This window comes from Salvelinus alpinus, chromosome 9, assembly GCF_045679555.1.
Source record: "Salvelinus alpinus chromosome 9, SLU_Salpinus.1, whole genome shotgun sequence".
Classification (NCBI taxonomy): Eukaryota; Metazoa; Chordata; class Actinopteri; order Salmoniformes; family Salmonidae; genus Salvelinus; species Salvelinus alpinus.
This window is the reverse complement of record NC_092094.1, coordinates 43527207-43546051: the sequence shown is the minus strand read 5'-3', so window position 1 is coordinate 43546051 and position 18845 is coordinate 43527207. Positions and strand designations below refer to the sequence as shown.

Here is an 18845-nt window from a genome sequence, read left to right as displayed (position 1 = left end):
CCGGATTAAAAACAACTCTGTAGTTAGTGACCCTTTCAAGGCAGGCACTAACATGTGGTACACACAGGGACAGGAAACACATGCAGCCATTTCAGATCTGGAAGTGATGGGGTGACTTCATTACAGCTGTGGCCGGGTTCTGTGTTGTGCTGTGCGTCTTCAATTGGTTAGCAGTGACAGGGAACACTTGTTCACATGCTTCTGATTGGAGAGTGGGGGAGGTGTCTCTAATCAGCCCTCTCACAGTGCACTTCCTTCCTGTGTCAGTCAACCACACTATATCACCCCACCCCACGCTACTTCGCCCCCCCCCCCCCCCCAGTGCGGTTGCCACTCGTGACTCATCCCAATACGCTGTGATTGCTGTCTCCACTCCCCCTATCTATGCTGGGGAGATGACATCATCCTATCCCAGCTGTAGAGATGATAACTATGGGGGGGGGGGCAGCCAGACATCCACCCTCTCTGGAGGACCATGGTCGAGGGGAGAGGAGGAGAGGGTGTGGGCCAGGATCCATTCTATGGGGGGGAGAGATGATGGAGTGTCCCGGTTTGAGCGAGGGGGTGATCCAGGGACATGGAGACATGACCGCAGATGAGGACCCAGGGAACCACGGCAGAGACTGGGTCTGCTCAGCGCACTATGGGTGACACTGGCTTGCATTGAATCTGTCCCCCTGAACACCAAGAGGCCAAGGAAAGCATAGCTAATACATCAGACTGCTTGACAATGTGAGGGATATATACGGTTATAGGCACACGGTTCTGATATTTCGCCCTGCGTCTGATTAGCAGAAGTGTATGTGTGTGTGTGTGTGTGTGTGTGTGTGTGTGTGTGTGTGTGTGTGTGTGTGTGTGTGTGTGTGTGTGTGTGTGTGTGTGTGTGTGTGTGTGTGTGTGTGTGTGTGTGTGTGTGTGTGTGTGTGTTTCTCTACAGAATCTTACCTTATGACAGTGGTGCACAGCAGAGACTATCTGTCTAAAGAAGTGTCGTGTCTCTCTCTCGCTCAGCCGCCGGCGCTCACTGATGTAGTCGTACAGCTCGCCCTTACTGGCGTACTCCATCACGATCACGATCTTGTCCTTGTTCTCAAACACTGGAAGAGGCAGAAGCAGTGGAATGGACACGGTCAGCGTGGACACACAGACAGATACCATCTGTTTCAGTCAGCGTGGACACACAGACAGATACCATCTGTTTCAGTCAGTGTGGACACAGAGACAGATACCATCTGTTTCAGTCAGCGTGGACACACAGACATATACCATCTGTTTCAGTCAGCGTGGACACACAGACAGATACCATCTGTTTCAGTCAGCGTGGACACAGACAGATACCATCTGTTTCAGTCAGCGTGGACACACAGACAGATACCATCTGTTTCAGTCAGCGTGGACACAGACAGATACCATCTGTTTCAGTCAGCGTGGACACAGAGACAGATACCATCTGTTTCAGTCAGCGTGGACACACAGACAGATGCCATCTGTTTCAGTCAGCGTGGACACAGACAGATACCATCTGTTTCAGTCAGCGTGGACACATAGACAGATACCATCTGTTTCAGTCAGCGTGGACACAGACAGATACCATCTGTTTCAGTCAGCATGGACACAGAGACAGATACCATCTGTTTCAGTCAGCGTGGACACACAGACAGATACCATCTGTTTCAGTCAGCGTGGACACAGAGACAGATACCATCTGTTTCAGTCAGCATGGACACAGACAGATACCATCTGTTTCAGTCAGCATGGACACAGAGACAGATACCATCTGTTTTAGTCAGCATGGACACAGAGACAGATACCATCTGTTTCAGTCAGCGTGGACACTGAGACAGATACCATCTGTTTCAGTCAGCATGGACACACAGACAGATACCATCTGTTTCAGTCAGCGTGGACACAGAGACAGATACCATCTGTTTCAGTCAGCGTGGACACAGACAGATACCATCTGTTTCAGTCAGCATGGACACAGACAGATACCATCTGTTTCAGTCAGCTTGGACACAGAGACAGATACCATCTGTTTCAGTCAGCGTGGACACACAGACAGATACCATCTGTTTCAGTCAGCGTGGACACACAGACAGATACCATCTGTTTCAGTCAGCGTGGACACACAGACAGATACCATCTGTTTCAGTCAGCGTGGACACACAGACAGATACCATCTGTTTCAGTCAGCGTGGACACACAGACAGATACCATCTGTTTCAGTCAGCGTGGACACAGACAGATACCATCTGTTTCAGTCAGCGTGGACACACAGACAGATACCATCTGTTTCAGTCAGCGTGGACACAGACAGATACCATCTGTTTCAGTCAGCGTGGACACACAGACAGATACCATCTGTTTCAGTCAGCGTGGACACAGACAGATACCATCTGTTTCAGTCAGCGTGGACACAGAGACAGATACCATCTGTTTCAGTCAGCGTGGACACACAGACAGATGCCATCTGTTTCAGTCAGCGTGGACACAGACAGATACCATCTGTTTCAGTCAGCGTGGACACAGAGACAGATACCATCTGTTTCAGTCAGCGTGGACACAGACAGATACCATCTGTTTCAGTCAGCATGGACACAGAGACAGATACCATCTGTTTCAGTCAGCGTGGACACACAGACAGATACCATCTGTTTCAGTCAGCGTGGACACAGAGACAGATACCATCTGTTTCAGTCAGCATGGACACAGACAGATACCATCTGTTTCAGTCAGCATGGACACAGAGACAGATACCATCTGTTTTAGTCAGCATGGACACAGAGACAGATACCATCTGTTTCAGTCAGCGTGGACACTGAGACAGATACCATCTGTTTCAGTCAGCATGGACACACACACAGATACCATCTGTTTCAGTCAGCGTGGACACAGAGACAGATACCATCTGTTTCAGTCAGCGTGGACACAGACAGATACCATCTGTTTCAGTCAGCATGGACACAGACAGATACCATCTGTTTCAGTCAGCTTGGACACAGAGACAGATACCATCTGTTTCAGTCAGCGTGGACACACAGACAGATACCATCTGTTTCAGTCAGCGTGGACACACAGACAGATACCATCTGTTTCAGTCAGCGTGGACACACAGACAGATACCATCTGTTTCAGTCAGCGTGGACACACAGACAGATACCATCTGTTTCAGTCAGCGTGGACACACAGACAGATACCATCTGTTTCAGTCAGCGTGGACACAGACAGATACCATCTGTTTCAGTCAGCGTGGACACACAGACAGATGCCATCTGTTTCAGTCAGCGTGGACACAGACAGATACCATCTGTTTCAGTCAGCGTGGACACAGAGACAGATACCATCTGTTTCAGTCAGCGTGGACACAGACAGATACCATCTGTTTCAGTCAGCATGGACACAGAGACAGATACCATCTGTTTCAGTCAGCGTGGACACACAGACAGATACCATCTGTTTCAGTCAGCGTGGACACAGAGACAGATACCATCTGTTTCAGTCAGCATGGACACAGACAGATACCATCTGTTTCAGTCAGCATGGACACAGAGACAGATACCATCTGTTTTAGTCAGCATGGACACAGAGACAGATACCATCTGTTTCAGTCAGCGTGGACACTGAGACAGATACCATCTGTTTCAGTCAGCATGGACACACAGACAGATACCATCTGTTTCAGTCAGCGTGGACACAGAGACAGATACCATCTGTTTCAGTCAGCGTGGACACAGACAGATACCATCTGTTTCAGTCAGCATGGACACAGACAGATACCATCTGTTTCAGTCAGCTTGGACACAGAGACAGATACCATCTGTTTCAGTCAGCGTGGACACACAGACAGATACCATCTGTTTCAGTCAGCGTGGACACACAGACAGATACCATCTGTTTCAGTCAGCGTGGACACACAGACAGATACCATCTGTTTCAGTCAGCGTGGACACACAGACAGATACCATCTGTTTCAGTCAGCGTGGACACACAGACAGATACCATCTGTTTCAGTCAGCGTGGACACAGACAGATACCATCTGTTTCAGTCAGCGTGGACACACAGACAGATACCATCTGTTTCAGTCAGCGTGGACACAGACAGATACCATCTGTTTCAGTCAGCATGGACACACAGACAGATACCATCTGTTTCAGTCAGTGTGGACACAGAGACAGATACCATCTGTTTCAGTCAGCACGGACACACAGACAGATACCATCTGTTTCAAAGCAGAGGTTTCATCACAAAACATTTGTGGAAAAATCTACTTCATCTTCTCAGTGGACATGTTGAATATCATCTAGATGAGAATCTCTGCCAGATTCACAGCAAACTGGTTGTGTTCAAACTCCAGAGCACGTTGCATCTCTGATTACATTACATCACCACCAACCCCACCTCATGTGTCTGGCTTGAGTCTTAACAACACTTCTGGGAGGGAGGGGGTGTTTTAGCAATCAGCTAAACGCCTTGGAGAGGAGAGGACATGAGAGGAGAGGACCTAGGAGGAGAGGAGAGGAGAAGAGAGGAGAGAGGAGAGAAGAGGACATGACAGGAGAGGAGAGGACATGAGAGGAGAGGAGAAGAGAGGAGAGAAGAGGACATGAGAGGGGAGGACATAAGAGGAGAGGAGAAGAGCAGAGAGAAGAGGACATGAGAGAGGACATAAGAGACTAGAAGAAACTAGTAGAGAAAGGAAGAGAAAGGAAGAGAAGGGAAGAAGTTAAATAGAAGATAAATACAGGAGGGGGCCTAGTTAACAGAAGGTCCATAGTGTCTTCTTGCCTTGACCTGGACAGTAAATCATAAACTTCTCATCATGCCACTAACTTTCACCACTCTCTCCCACATTCCAAGCCCCCACACTAAGCCCTATTCACATGAAGAAGAGATAGGAAGCCTCAACGCCCTACAGACTAGACACAGGACAACCTGTTCCACCACTATCTATCTAGCCTCCCATGTATCATTACGTCTACCGCCAGGGCATGTTGCCGTGCCAACAGCAGTGCACCATGTGAGGGATGAGAACTGTCAATGTATTTTCACACACAACAGGGGCTCCAAGGGTGGAGACCTAGTCACCCATGAGCGAGCACCTTCACAGGCCCACCCCTCCCCTCTTCTTCCCCCTCCCCTCCAGAGAATAATCCTGTGGTAAAAACATGTTGATGCTGATTGATGGTAACCCTCCCTGATTGTGGCTGTTCCGCCGGGCAGGGCAGGCAGATCTGATTGGCTGACAAAGCTTCGACCCGGGACGACCCTTCCGGCGAGCCGTGGCGGGGGTCCGATTGAGTGCCAGCCCCCCAAGATTCACAGGGATAATTACCTGGTTTACATAACGGAGGCGTGTTATCCACGGCCCGCTGGGATGGGTAGCTAGCTAGCTGCCCCCTCCGTCTGTCACTCATTGTTTCTTTGTTCCGCGGCCAGCAGGTCTCAGATCAAACTAATTAGCACCTATTGTCCCACTGCCCTGGACTTTGCTTGGTCAGCTTAGGGCCTAGCCCTCTGAGCTGTTGACATGAGAGTCACGCTAAATCGCTACTTCAGCGGAGAGCAGAGGACAATGGAGTTACAAAGAACATTTACTTTGTGTGTTTAAATGTGTGTTGTCTGACAGAGGCCTTTAACATGGACATTTAGTGCTTTGTCATATTTCACAAGGAGGGCAATGTACAGTACTCATAAGGCAGAGCTGTTTCCATTCAAACCAGAGAATGAGTAGGAGAAATCTCTCTTCTTAAAGTCCTGTCTTTTCTAAACCAGAGGGAGGTGCTTGTCACTGTCACACCAGGCTTGTTTCACAGCCTTTAAGTTTGCTAGGGAACAAAACACAAAACACTACACAAATAGTCGTTGTGAATACCATTTAAACGGAATGGACCATATTGACTGCTTCAGGAAGACTTGTCTTGAAATTGTTCCTTTAAAATTGAGTTATGAGGTTATGAATTATGCTCGAAGCGACAAGCAAATGTGCTTTAATTGCTCGCAGGCCTGCTGATGGATGCAAAAAAATATATTTTTCAAAAAAATCTATCAACACTGCACATCTGGTTCAGCTTTGTTTCACACAAGCAGTTAGCTGTTGACACGGGTGTTGCCGGATACACATGTGTGTGTCTATACATTTGCAACGCTATTCTGGTCGGAGGCCAGCCCACAACAGTAAACAAGAGAAACACCAGAAACCAGGCAACCTCTCCAAAGAAACGACTGGCACGGGTTGGTAGCAGACAGTGGGTCTGACTGCACGGCACACGCATAGGAGGGAGCAGCACCCCGTCTCCTTATGAGCTAGTTTATAGAAGTGTTCTCCTAATCAGCCTCTCAGACACACACAAACTTGGTTAAAAAACAATAACCACAACACTCACAGACGACTGGCCCGTTCCCATGACAAATGTCTCTGTTTGACTGTTGGTCACCAACACGTGGGGTTTGGTAGACTTTGAACCCAATCAGAACAGTCATAGTCAACCGGTTTGGGCACTGTTGTTAGGCGATGTGGCACAACAGTTCTGACGTGGCAGAGAAAACTGTTTTTGAACGACTTGGGATATAGAAATAGGTACTAGGCAATTGTCTGATGTTGACTCCGTGTTTAACTGCCCTTTGAAATGGCGGTTCATTTGTGGTTCAAACTTGGATTGAAAATGTAAGGTAATGTCAGCTGCATCAACATTCTCTGTTGATCAGAATTCCCCTCTCAAACGGAGGTGTGGGGTCAAGTCAAATGAGCGAATATGCAACACAAGACATGAGCGAAGCCTTTGTCTCTTGGAGGGTAGAGATACACTGTATGGATGTGGCGTTAGCGTGAGCTCAGGGCCTCTCCTCCCTGTGCATATCTGTGGAGTCAGGCTCAGGGCTAGCCCCCTCTCTGTCTCTCTCTCTCGCCCGCTCTCCCTCCTACTCTCCTCAGTCTCAGTCTGGCTCCCAGCTGGAGATCTCTCTAAGCACTAACAGATGTATGGCCCTGAGACCGCGGAAGACACAAGAGGAGACCTCTCAGATGTGGGAGAGAGGGGCAAAACCTCACAGACCCCCCCCCCCCCCCCCGACACACACACGTGCACGTGTACACACACTCTCTGAAAGACACTGGGCTCAGACAGAGAAGAAAAAGATGAATAACATCTCAAAACCCGAGGTCCAGATTGTATTATGACATCTGCCTGCCATAACATGACAATCCTAGAGCAGCACCAGGCAGGGGGAAGGAGGAAGAGATTTAAAGCTGTGTGTGTGTGTGTGTGTGTGTGTGTGTGTGTGTGTGTGCGCATATAGACAGACACCCTACCTTCATAAATAGAGATGATGTGGGGGTGTTTCAGGGATGACATGATCTCTATCTCCCTGCGGATATGAACCATGTCCTGCTCATCCTTGATCTTCTCCTTCCGGATGGACTTGATAGCCACCTGAGGACAGAGAGGACAGACACGTGTTCTTGTCAGTTGACGTGGACTAATGTGGAAAATTAGTGGGCAGGTCAAATCAAACCCACAAAGAGGTTGTGATGATAAACCAACGCAGGTCAAACCGCGAGTCGACACACCTACATAGCATATCACAGACACCTCGTTGCACGTACATCAGCAAAGACATTTGGACAGCCAGAATGCTTGCTCTGTTGACCTTTGCAAAATACAGTATGTCGTACATAACATAATCTAAATGAACACTCTTTGACCCTCCTTCCCAGAGCCCCATAGTGACCCACCCGTTGTGACCTCTGCTCTCCACTCAGCCAGTCAACACAGACAGGAGAGGCACTGAGACTCGGTCATCAGAGGCTCCTGCTGTGTAATTCCCCGTCTCTTTAGAGGAGAAAAGGAAGGTGCTCTCGGTGGAAAGAAACAGCGTTGGCGCGTGGTGCAGTAATGAGGACTCCTTTGTACGGAGTGTTCACCCTGGTATTAACAGACAGCTGGTGCTAGGGGCTTGGTCTACCTAGTCTGTGATGTGTGTGGAGTGGGGCGGGGGCGACTCCCTCTAGCCTGACTCTGGTCTAATGGACATATCAGGTAGAACATCAAGGAGAATAGGGAGTTTCTGGGCTGTGGGTTTCCATGGCAACTGCAGCTCGGGGGCGGTGTGTGTGCCTGCCAGCAGGGGGAGTGGATTGATGAGCTGAACCTTCTCAACTAGCCTGTGAAGACATTACAGTAGATGCAAGTGCCAAACGAACACACTTTCAGGCCAACGTATCGTGTTGATTTACACCATGCCGCTCACAAACACTTACACACGTCGTACAGTATGTAGGCCTACACCCACATCTGTTGTAAAAACTACAAACCAGAGGTCTAAGGTCAAGGGTGGCAGGTAGCCTAGCGGTTAAGAGCGTTGGGCCAGTAACCGATAGGTTGCTGGTTCGAATCCCCAAGCAGACTAGGTCGATGTACCCTTGAGCAAGGCACTTAGACCAAATTGTTCTGGATAAGAGTAAAACAATTAAAGTCAACAGAGACTTCCCCCTACTTGGCCTCCCCCTAGTCTCTGTTAGCTAGCCTATAGGGACGACAAAAGCTTTCCTTACTAAGAGAGAGGTCCATTACAGTGGAGGCCAATTCTACTCCAGAGCCAGGCAGCAGTACAAACCACACACTCAGTGTGCCAAGCTAATTACTGTGTAAATTCATAAAAATAACCCGACCAGAATAACTCTCCTCATCCAGAGCACGACTTGATTACAGAGAATAAAAAAAAAGATGTAAATATAAACAAGGAAAGGCCCTGTTTTGTTTCCACACGCTGAGTGGTAGTCTTTAGGTCTTAGTTAGTTGCTGGTCTCTATTGGTGAAGTGTTGTACCTCCACTGTTATCAACAGCATTAGTACTGTATTCACTTCATGCCAAATCCTAAACCATGAGTCCCCAGTCTGTCTCTATGTGAAGCAGCACACTGTCTGCACTGCCGGTCCGTTTTTCACTTGTGCTGTTTTTTATTGAAGGCCGGGATCTGTCAGTTCCTATAGAAGTACAATACAGGACACACTCTACTTGGAGATGGTGATGTAGAAATAGGGTTGCAAAGGCTCGGAAACTTTCCAGTAAATTTCCAGATTTTTTCGGAAAATTTTCAATGGGAAGTTAAGCCCGGGATTTTGGGGAATTTTGCTTAAATTCGTCAAAAACTGTAGCTTGTAACAATGAACCTTTTTGGTGGGATACACATAAGGCAATTCTAGGTCTTTTGGCATATTTTGGTTCAACTATCCCCAATTCAATGGAATTGCAACCCTCTACATGCACAGTGTATTCTTCCATCACATGTGCAGTGCACTCTTCCATCACATGTGCAGCTGATTCTCAAGATCTTGCACACTAATGAGATGCTATTGAGCCCACACTACTACACTGTCTGAGCCAAGAACTACATGCTTTCTGGTATATTTTTATTACAATACTGGGTGAATATACACTGCTCAAAAAAAGAAAGGGAACACTTAAACAACACAATGTAACTCCAAGTCAATCACACTTCTGTGAAATCAAACTGTCCACTTAGGAAGCAACACTGATTGACAATACATTTCACATGCTGTTGTGCAAATGGAATAGACAACAGGTGGAAATTATAGGCAATTAGCAAGACACCCCCAATAAAGGAGTGGTTCTGCAGGTGGTGACCACAGACCACTTCTCAGTTCCTATGCTTCCTGGCTGATGTTTTGGTCACTTTTGAATGCTGGCGGTGCTTTCACTCTAGTGGTAGCATGAGACGGAGTCTACAACCCACACAAGTGGCTCAGGTAGTGCAGCTCATCCAGGATGGCACATCAATGCGAGCTGTGGCAAGAAGGTTTGCTGTGTCTGTCAGCGTAGTGTCCAGAGCATGGAGGCGCTACCAGGAGACAGGCCAGTACATCAGGAGACGTGGAGGAGGCCGTAGGAGGGCAACAACCCAGCAGCAGAACCGCTACCTCCGCCTTTGTGCAAGGAGGAGCAGGAGGAGCACTGCCAGAGCCCTGCAAAATGACCTCCAGCAGGCCACAAATGTGCATGTGTCTGCTCAAACGGTCAGAAACAGACTCCATGAGGGTGGTATGAGGGCCCGACGTCCACAGGTGGGGGTTGTGCTTACAGCCCAACACTGTGCAGGACGTTTGGCATTTGCCAGAGAACACCAAGATTGGCGTGTGCTCTTCACAGATGAAAGCAGGTTCACACTGAGCACATGTGACAGACTTGACAGAGTCTGGAGACGCCGTGGAGAACGTTCTGCTGCCTGCAACATCCTCCAGCATGACCGGTTTGGCGGTGGGTCAGTCATGGTGTGGGGTGGCATTTCTTTGGGGGGCCGCACAGCCCTCCATGTGCTCGCCAGAGGTAGCCTGACTGCCATTAGGTACCGAGATGAGATCCCCAGACCCCTTGTGAGACCATATGCTGGTGCGGGTTGGCCCTGGGTTCCTCCTAATGCAAGACAATGCTAGACCTTATGTGGCTGGAGTGTGTCAGCAGTTCCTGCAAGAGGAAGGCATTGATGCTATGGACTGGCCCGCCCGTTCCCCAGACCTGAATCCAATTGAGCACATCTGGGACATCATGTCTCGCTCCATCCACCAACGCCACGTTGCACCACAGACTGTCCAGGAGTTGGCGGATGCTTTAGTCCAGGTCTGGGAGGAGATCCCTCAGGAGACCATCCGCCACCTCATCAGGAGCATGCCCAGGCGTTGTAGGGAGGTCATACAGGCACGTGGAGGCCACACACTACTGAGCCTCATTTTGACTTGTTTTAAGGACATTACATCAAAGTTGGATCAGCCTGTAGTGTGGTTTTCCACTTTAATTTTGAGTGTGACTCCAAATCCAGACCTCCATGGGTTGATAAATTTGATTTCCATTGATCATTTTTGTGTGATTTTGTTGTCAGCACATTCAACTATGTAAAGAAAAAAGTATTTAATAAGAATATTTCATTCATTCAGATCTAGGATGTGTTATTTTAGTGTTCCCTTTATTTTTTTGAGCAGTGTATTTTATATGACATACATCATTTTTTGTTAACTAGTAAATAGTAGCCTACAGCAAAGTGTGTTTAAATCATTTCTAACTTGTTAACAATTTCTGCTAGTTAGTTTTTGCTACCATGTGGGTTTTAACTTGCTTGAGCCTACTAACTGAGGAGTGTTAATTCACCTGTTTCCATACATGTTTCGTTTAAAAACATGTATCTTACAAAGGAGTTGTTTAATCTAACTGCTTAACTATTTTTATTTTATTTTTATTTTTTTTTATTTTTTATTATTATTCTAATCTTTACAGGAAAATGCCACGGGCATTATCTGATGTGTGGGGACATTTCACTGCAGCTAATGTAGAAGGAAATGCTGTGTACATTTGCAAATACTGTGCCAAATCATATGTGAAGAATGCAACAGATGCAGAATAATCTGGCCAAGTGCATAAAGTTCCCTCAGCACTCACAACAAGCAACCTCTGACAAAATTCCCTCTTCGTCTATTCGAGGTGAAAATGATGAAGCAGACACCTTATCGATAGCAACAGCTCATGGTCCTCCTGGAATGAGAAGTTATTTTGACTCAATGGAGGAACGTAGTCAGAGAAATGCTGATGAATGTCTTGCTTGAGCTGTGTATACAACTGGTTCATCTCTGATGTTCACAGGCAATGTGTATTGGAAGAGATTTCTGAATGATCTTCACCCAGCATACACCCCTCCAACCAGACATGCTTTATCTACTCATTTGCTGAATGCAGAGTTCAACAGTGTTCAAGTGAAGGTCAAGCAAATCATTGAGAAAGCAGACTGTATTGTAATCATCTCTGATGGGTGGTCGAATGTTTTTGGGCAAGGAATAATTAACTACATCCTCTCCACCCCTCAACCAGTATTGTACAAGAGCACAGGCACAAGGGACAACAGACACACCGGTCTCGACATCAATGACCTTGGACCACAGAAGGTATTTGCACTGGTGACAGACAATGCTGCGAACATGATTCACTGTGTGGATAGTGTTCTCGGGGTGATGAGAGGTGGTGGGTTTGCGCCAGACATAGCATTTTCCTTGATGGCCAAAAAACTCAATTGACCAGAGTACCTTCTTCCATATGTTTGGGGAGTCTCCCACATGCCTTTTGGCGAACACCAAACATGTTTGCTTATTTTTTTCATTAGGCAATGGCTTTTTTTCTGTCCACTCTTTCGTAAAGCCCAGCTCTGTGGAGTGTACGGCTTAAAGTGGTCCTATGGACAGATACTCCAATCTCCGCTGTGGAGCTTTGCAGCTCCTCCAGGGTTATCTTTGGTCTCTTTGTTGCCTCTCTGATTAATACCCTCCTTGCCTGGTCTGTGAGTTTTGGTGGGCGGCCCTCTCTTGGCAGGTTTGTTGTGGTGCCATATTCTTTCCATTTTTTAATAATGGATTTAATGGTGCTCCGTGGGATGTTCAAAGTTTCAGATATTTTTTTATAACCCAACCCTGATCTGTACTTCTCCACAACTTTGTCCCTGACCTGTTTGGAGAGCTCCTTTGTGTTCATGGTGCCGCTTGCTTGGTGGTGCCGCTTGCTTAGTGGTGCTGCAGACTCTGAGGCCTTTCAGAACAGGTGTATATATACTGAGATCATGTGACAGATCATGTGACACTTAGATTGCACACAAGTGGACTTTATTTAACTAATTATGTCACTTCTGAAGGTAATTGGTTGCACCAGATCTTATTTAGGGACTTCAGAGCAAAGGGGGTGAATACATATGCACTTTTCCGTTTTTTATTTTTTATAATTATTTTTAACATGTAACATGTTAACATTTCACTTCACCAATTTGAACTTTTGAAAAATGTTTACCCCCTTTTCTCCCCAATTTTCGTGGTATCCAATCGCTAGTAATTACTATCTTGTCTCATCGCTGCAACTCCCGTACGGGCTCGGGAGAGACGAAGGTCGAAAGCCACGCGTCCTCCGAAGCACAACCCAACCAAGCCGCACTGCTTCTTAACACAGCGCGCCTCCAACCCGGAAGCCAGCCGCATCAATGTGTCAGAGGAAACACCGTGCACCTGGCCCCCTTGGTTAGCGCGCACTGCGCCCGGCCCGCCACAGGAGTCGCTGGAGCGCGATGAGACAAGGATATCCCTACCGGCCAAACCCTCCTTAACCCGGACGACGCTAGGCCACGGACCTCCCGGTCGCGGCCGGCTGCGACAGAGCCTGGGCGCGAACCCAGAGACTCTGGTGGTGCAGCTAGCACTGCGATGCAGTGCCCTAGACCACTGCGCCACCCGGGAGGCCCTCAATTTGAACTATTTTGTGTATGTCCATTACATAAAATCCAAATAAAAATCAATTTAAAATCCGATTTGTAATGCAACAAATTAGGAAAAACGTCAAGGGGGATGAATACTTTTGCAAGGCACTGTATGCTGGCAAGCGCATCCTGTCTGGTGCAGAGATTAACAAGGCCTATGGTGTCATCAAAACCGTGTCTCGCCACCTTGGCCCGGATGAGGGCCAGTCTGGTTCTTGGCAGTCTGGCGAAGTACACTTCCAAGCAAGGGCTTTGGGATGGAGATGCAATATGGCAGTCGTGCCAACATATCTCATCAGCCACCTGGTGGAAGGGACTTTGTGGATCTGAGGCTCTTTCACCTCCTGCCTCCATCATCTTCCAAATCCCACCAACATCAGCCGCCTCAGAGCGCAACTGGTCCTTGTTTGGGAACACACACCAAAGCACGCAACAGGCTGACCAATACAAGGGTTGAAAAATTGGTGGCCATCCGGGCAGATTTTAGGCTTTTTGAGCCTGACAACGAGCCATCCTCAACAAGGTTGGAAAGTGACAGTGAAGATGAGGCCTCAGAGTCTGATGTTCAAGAGGTGGACATTGAGGAGGTCCAGGGAGAAGACATGGAAGCCTGAGCGGAAGACAACCAAAGCTTTAGTTTCTAGACTATAATTTTACAGATGTATGTTGAATACGTTTTTGGGAGATGCGATGGATCATTGGGGATCATTCAATATTCCCTTTCTTTTGATGTTCAGTGAAATCATCCCATGTGAAAAGTCAACTCATTTAATTAAAGTTAAATTCGTAACTAAATAGTTTTTTAAAATTTCTATTGGAAGGATTTAATCATTTGCAATTGTCTACTTATGATAAAGTAAAATGTTTCTTTCTGTCTTCATTTGATATGGTAAATATATCCAATGCAATAAACATCTACATTTAAATGGTATTAATATTCATTTGCATATATTTTGTAACGTTCGTTCTCCTCCTCGTATGAGGAGGAACAAGGATCGGACCAATATGCAGCGAGGTATGAAGACATAATGATTTATTTAAACGAAGACGAAAAACACTTGAACAAACTACAAAATAACAAAACGACGTAAACAGACCTGAACTTGAGAACATATAACAATGAACGCACGAACAGGAAAGAACGAACGAAACAAAACGAGACAGTACCGTGTGGTGCAACAAACACAGACACAGCAACAATCACCCACAAACAAACGGTGTGAACAGCCTACCTTAATATGGTTCTCAGAGGAAACGTAAAACACCTGCCCCTAATTGAGAACCATATCAGGCTAATACATTGAACCCAACATAGAAACACATAACATAGAATGCCCACCCCAACTCACGCCCTGACCATACTAAATAAAGACAAAATAAAGGAAATAAGGTCAGGAACGTGACATATTTCCATTAATTCCCATATATTCCTGTTAATTCCCATATATTCCCGTTAATTCCCACAGAAAGTTTACACCTCTGAATATTCCCCAAAATGTGCAACCCTCTGTATAAATACACAAAGGTCTTACTGTGGTGTGTGTGGTTGAATATTTAGAGAGATTTGTAGACGACTGTGCTGCATGTATTGCAGATAGTACAGTATCAATATACACTGCCCTTTGACCCTCATTATACTGTGAGTTATGTTTTTAATGTCACATGTACGAGTACAGTGAAATGCCTTTCTTACAAACGTAAAACCCAACAATGCAATAATCAACAACAAAAAACACACGAGAAATAAGAAGAAATATGTCAGCCTATTAGAAACAGCATTCCAACAATACAGAGAGCAGAAAAAAATCCATCCATCCCACCGGGCTCGTCTCTTACTCCCCTGGGACCCTGGAGTGGGTGGGGTCATTAAACACGCAGGCCTGTGTATCATCCACCTGCCAGCTGGCTGACTGGCTACAGTACTGCAGCCCTGCTTTTGTCTTTAAGTGTTGGGCTATTACTGTCAGTCACACAGATGGCTGCCCTGCCGGCCTTGCCCAGCCACCCTGTGCCAGGTATAGTCCTCCTCTACAGGCTGTAGGCTGAAGTGTGTTTGATGCGAGAGGCCGCGCTCCGCTCCACTAGAGCCTGACAACGACCGGCGGTTTCTCAGCCCATTAAAATAGATGAGGTATCCATCACTAGTTCCCCCTTTCTCTCTGAAGATCATGTTCATTTGTGTGGATGGAGAGACTGTGTGTGTGTGTGTGTGTGTGTGTGTGTGTGTGTGTGTGTGTGTGTGTGTGTGTGTGTGTGTGTGTGTGTGTGTGTGTGTGTGTGTGTGTGTGTGTGTGTGTGTGTGTGTGTGTGTGTGTGTGTGTGTGTGTGTGTGTGTGTGTCAGGGGAGTTAACAATAGCAGGGAGGACCCTATGATTGATTGAGAGAGCTGAGCCATCTTTTTACCACAGTGCCAGAGTGAAGAAGAAAAACTGCTGAAAACTGCACAACTACAGCCCATAACAGTGAATCTCAGTAATTTTCTCCTCCCAATTAATCCCCAGTGAATCCATTGTTTGGGGGTGAGGTAATCGAGTGCTTTAAACTCATATGAATGTGACTTTCTAACCCCTAAACTAAAGCCCACCCCTCCCATTATGATGTGGTCCCCTATCTTTAAACTGCTCCCCTCCTCCCATCTCCCTCTCTCCCTTCTCCTCCCCCATCCCTCCCTCACTCTTTCCCTCCCTCCCTCCCTGTGCTTTGGACCCCCCCACAGGATAATAACTTTCCATTTGTGTCTTATTTCCAGCTGGGGACGGCCTTTCATGTGTCAATGCCCACTGCTGTCACCACAACCTTTTCCCTTTGCGCAAGGCATCTCCTCCCTCACACACACTAAAACGGACACGCATACACGCATGTAAGCACACACACGCACCTTTTATTAAAAAATGTATGTTTATTTAACAAGGCAAGTCAGTTAATAACAAATTCTTATTTACAATGACAGCCTAGCCCGGCCAAACCCTAACCTAGACGACACTGGGCCAATTGTGCGCCACCCTATGGGACTCCAAATCACGGCCGGTTGTGATACAGCCTGGAATCGAACCAGAGTCTGTAGTGACGCCTATAGCACTGAGATGCAGTGCCTTAGACCACTGTGCCACTCGGGAGCCCTTATGCACCCAAACACACTGACACAAGAGTCAGAATTGCATACACATTGACCTTTGCACATCCAAGCCCATGCACACATACAGTAGTCAAATCAAACCACACATACAGTAGTCAAATCAAACCACACATACAGTAGTCAAATCAAACCACACATACTGTATGAGGACACAGACACACTGGCTTTCCATCCAAAGTGAGCAGCCGACAAACACAACAGAAGGTTGTGCAGATTCTATGTCTACAGGCTGTCACACTTGAACACATGCTCTCATGCACCCAGACATCTAATCAATCTCTCTTCAATGATAAACCCACAAACACAAGTCATCAGTCTCTTCTCTTTGCCCTTTTGCTCTTCTCATTTAGTCTAGCTGCAAAGGAAGCCGGGGCATGCCAGGGAAAGTAATACGGGCAGGGCCAGCAGAGGGATTCCATAACGATCTCTCACCCTGTTGCTATCTCTATCATATGGACACCAGGGGCTCTTTAGGTCAGGGGTCATGTACACTTTCACAGCACCATGCCAGACACAAGTGCCCTGGGGCCACAGTCTGCACACCCTCTCTATCTCTGTCTGGGTGCCTCTGAACTGAATGTACTCAAGTGTTGATTTACAAAGGGCCCATGGCCACTTGTACTGGTAATAATGTTGTGACACATTCAACGGCAACAGTTCAGGTTGATTTATAATTAGCTACCACCTACACACTGTTCCAGAGTCAGCTCTGCTGCCTGCTATTTGAAGTGGAATCATTAAGGGCTGAAGAACTAAGCCAGGCCAGGCTAACTGATAGAGGAGGAATGCATGGGGATCAGGCATTACCATCACTCCATAAATCTCTAGAATGATGTCAGGGCATGTGGAGATGGCAATGACATACAAAGTGGTGAAACTGCGGTTATTAATGGGATATAACATAATAGCCTTAAACATTTCACCAAATGTGACTAGGCTTTTAAAAACAGACCCAAACAGATCCTGATTTTCACTTGAACCAAGCACCCTGTCTGTTTAATGAGTTGGAAAACTTGCAATAAGGCATTGATGCCATAAAGCATTGGCACCAGCCAGGCAGGTCATGTGAGGGTGCTATTTGAGCTATGGGTTTATGGTGCCCCCACCAAGCATGCATGTGCCAGGAGCTATGGAACACAGAGGGACATGTTGACCCGACTGAGTTTCCCCCCTGGCATTCTGAATCTGAACACACGTAAGGAAATTTCCTCTCGTTCTGCCAAAAGGGGATCATGGGTAAAATGATGCAGCACATAGAAATATCTGAAGAGGTGAGGTGCATGGGTCTCCAAATATGGTGCATGGGGGCAGATGACGAGCATGCAATGACATGCTGCTGTCCTCAAAGTCATGGAGAAACTCCAGGAAATTGTTGACCAACACCAAGACACAAACAAAAACAAAAAAGTTGAGGGACATTGGTCAAAGGGACACAGTCATAGGGGCGGTAGGTAGCCTAGTGGTTAAAGCATTGGGCCAGTAACCGAAAGCTCGGTGGATTGAATCCCTGAGCTGACAAGGTAAAAATATGTAGATCTGCCTCTAAACAAGGCAGTTAACCCACTGTTCCCCGGTGGGTCGTCATTGTAAGAATTTGTTCTTAACTGACTTGCCTAGTTGAAGTCTGAAGTTTACATACACCTTAGCCAAATACATTTAAACTCAGTTTTTCACAATTCCTGACATTTAATCCTAGTAAAAATTCCCTGTCTTAGGTCAGTTAGGATCACCACTTTATTTTAAGAATGTGAAATGTCAGAATAACAGTAGAGAGAATTATTTATTTCAGCTTTTACTTCTTTCATCACATTCCCAGTGGGTCAGAAGTTTACATACACTCAATTAGTATTTGGTAGCATTGTTTTTAAATTGTTTAACTTAGGTCAAACGTTTTGGGTAGCCTTCCACAAGCTTCCCACAATAAGTTGGGTTAATTTTGGTCCATTCCTCCTGACAGAGCTGGTGTAACTGAGTCAGGTTTGTAGGCCTCCTTGCTCGCACACGCTTTTTCAGTTCTGCCCACAAATGTTCTATAGGATTGAGGTCAGGGCTATGTGATGGCCACTCCAATACCTTGACTTTACTGTCCTGAAGCCATTTTGCCACAACTTTGGAAGTATGCTTGGGGTCATTGTCCATTTGGAAGACCCATTTGCGAACAAGTTTTAACTTCCTGACTGATGTCTTGAGATGTTGCTTCAATATATCCACATCATTTTCCTCCCTCATGATGCCATCTATTTTGTGAAGTGCACCAGTCCCTCCTGCAGCAAAGCACCCTCACAACATGATGCTGCCACCCCCGTGCTTCACGGTTGGGATGGTGTTCTTCAGCTCGCAAGCCTCCCCCTTTTTCCTCCAAACATAACGATGGTCATTATGGCCAAACAGTTCTATTTTTGTTTCATCA

The 18845-nt window shown here is 46.7% G+C and overlaps 1 protein-coding gene across 1 annotated transcript in view; it reads right to left on the bottom strand.

Moving 5' to 3' along the window:
• nuak1b (NUAK family, SNF1-like kinase, 1b) overlaps positions 1-18845 on the bottom strand; it is a 30544-nt gene that overhangs the window by 8914 nt on the left and 2785 nt on the right. Inside the window, exons 2-3 of the mRNA XM_071326305.1 lie at positions 7311-7431; positions 946-1097 (exon numbers count right to left, since the gene is read on the bottom strand). Coding sequence (XP_071182406.1) covers positions 946-1097; positions 7311-7431 — 273 coding nt within the window. The remainder of the gene's footprint in view (positions 1-945; positions 1098-7310; positions 7432-18845) is intronic.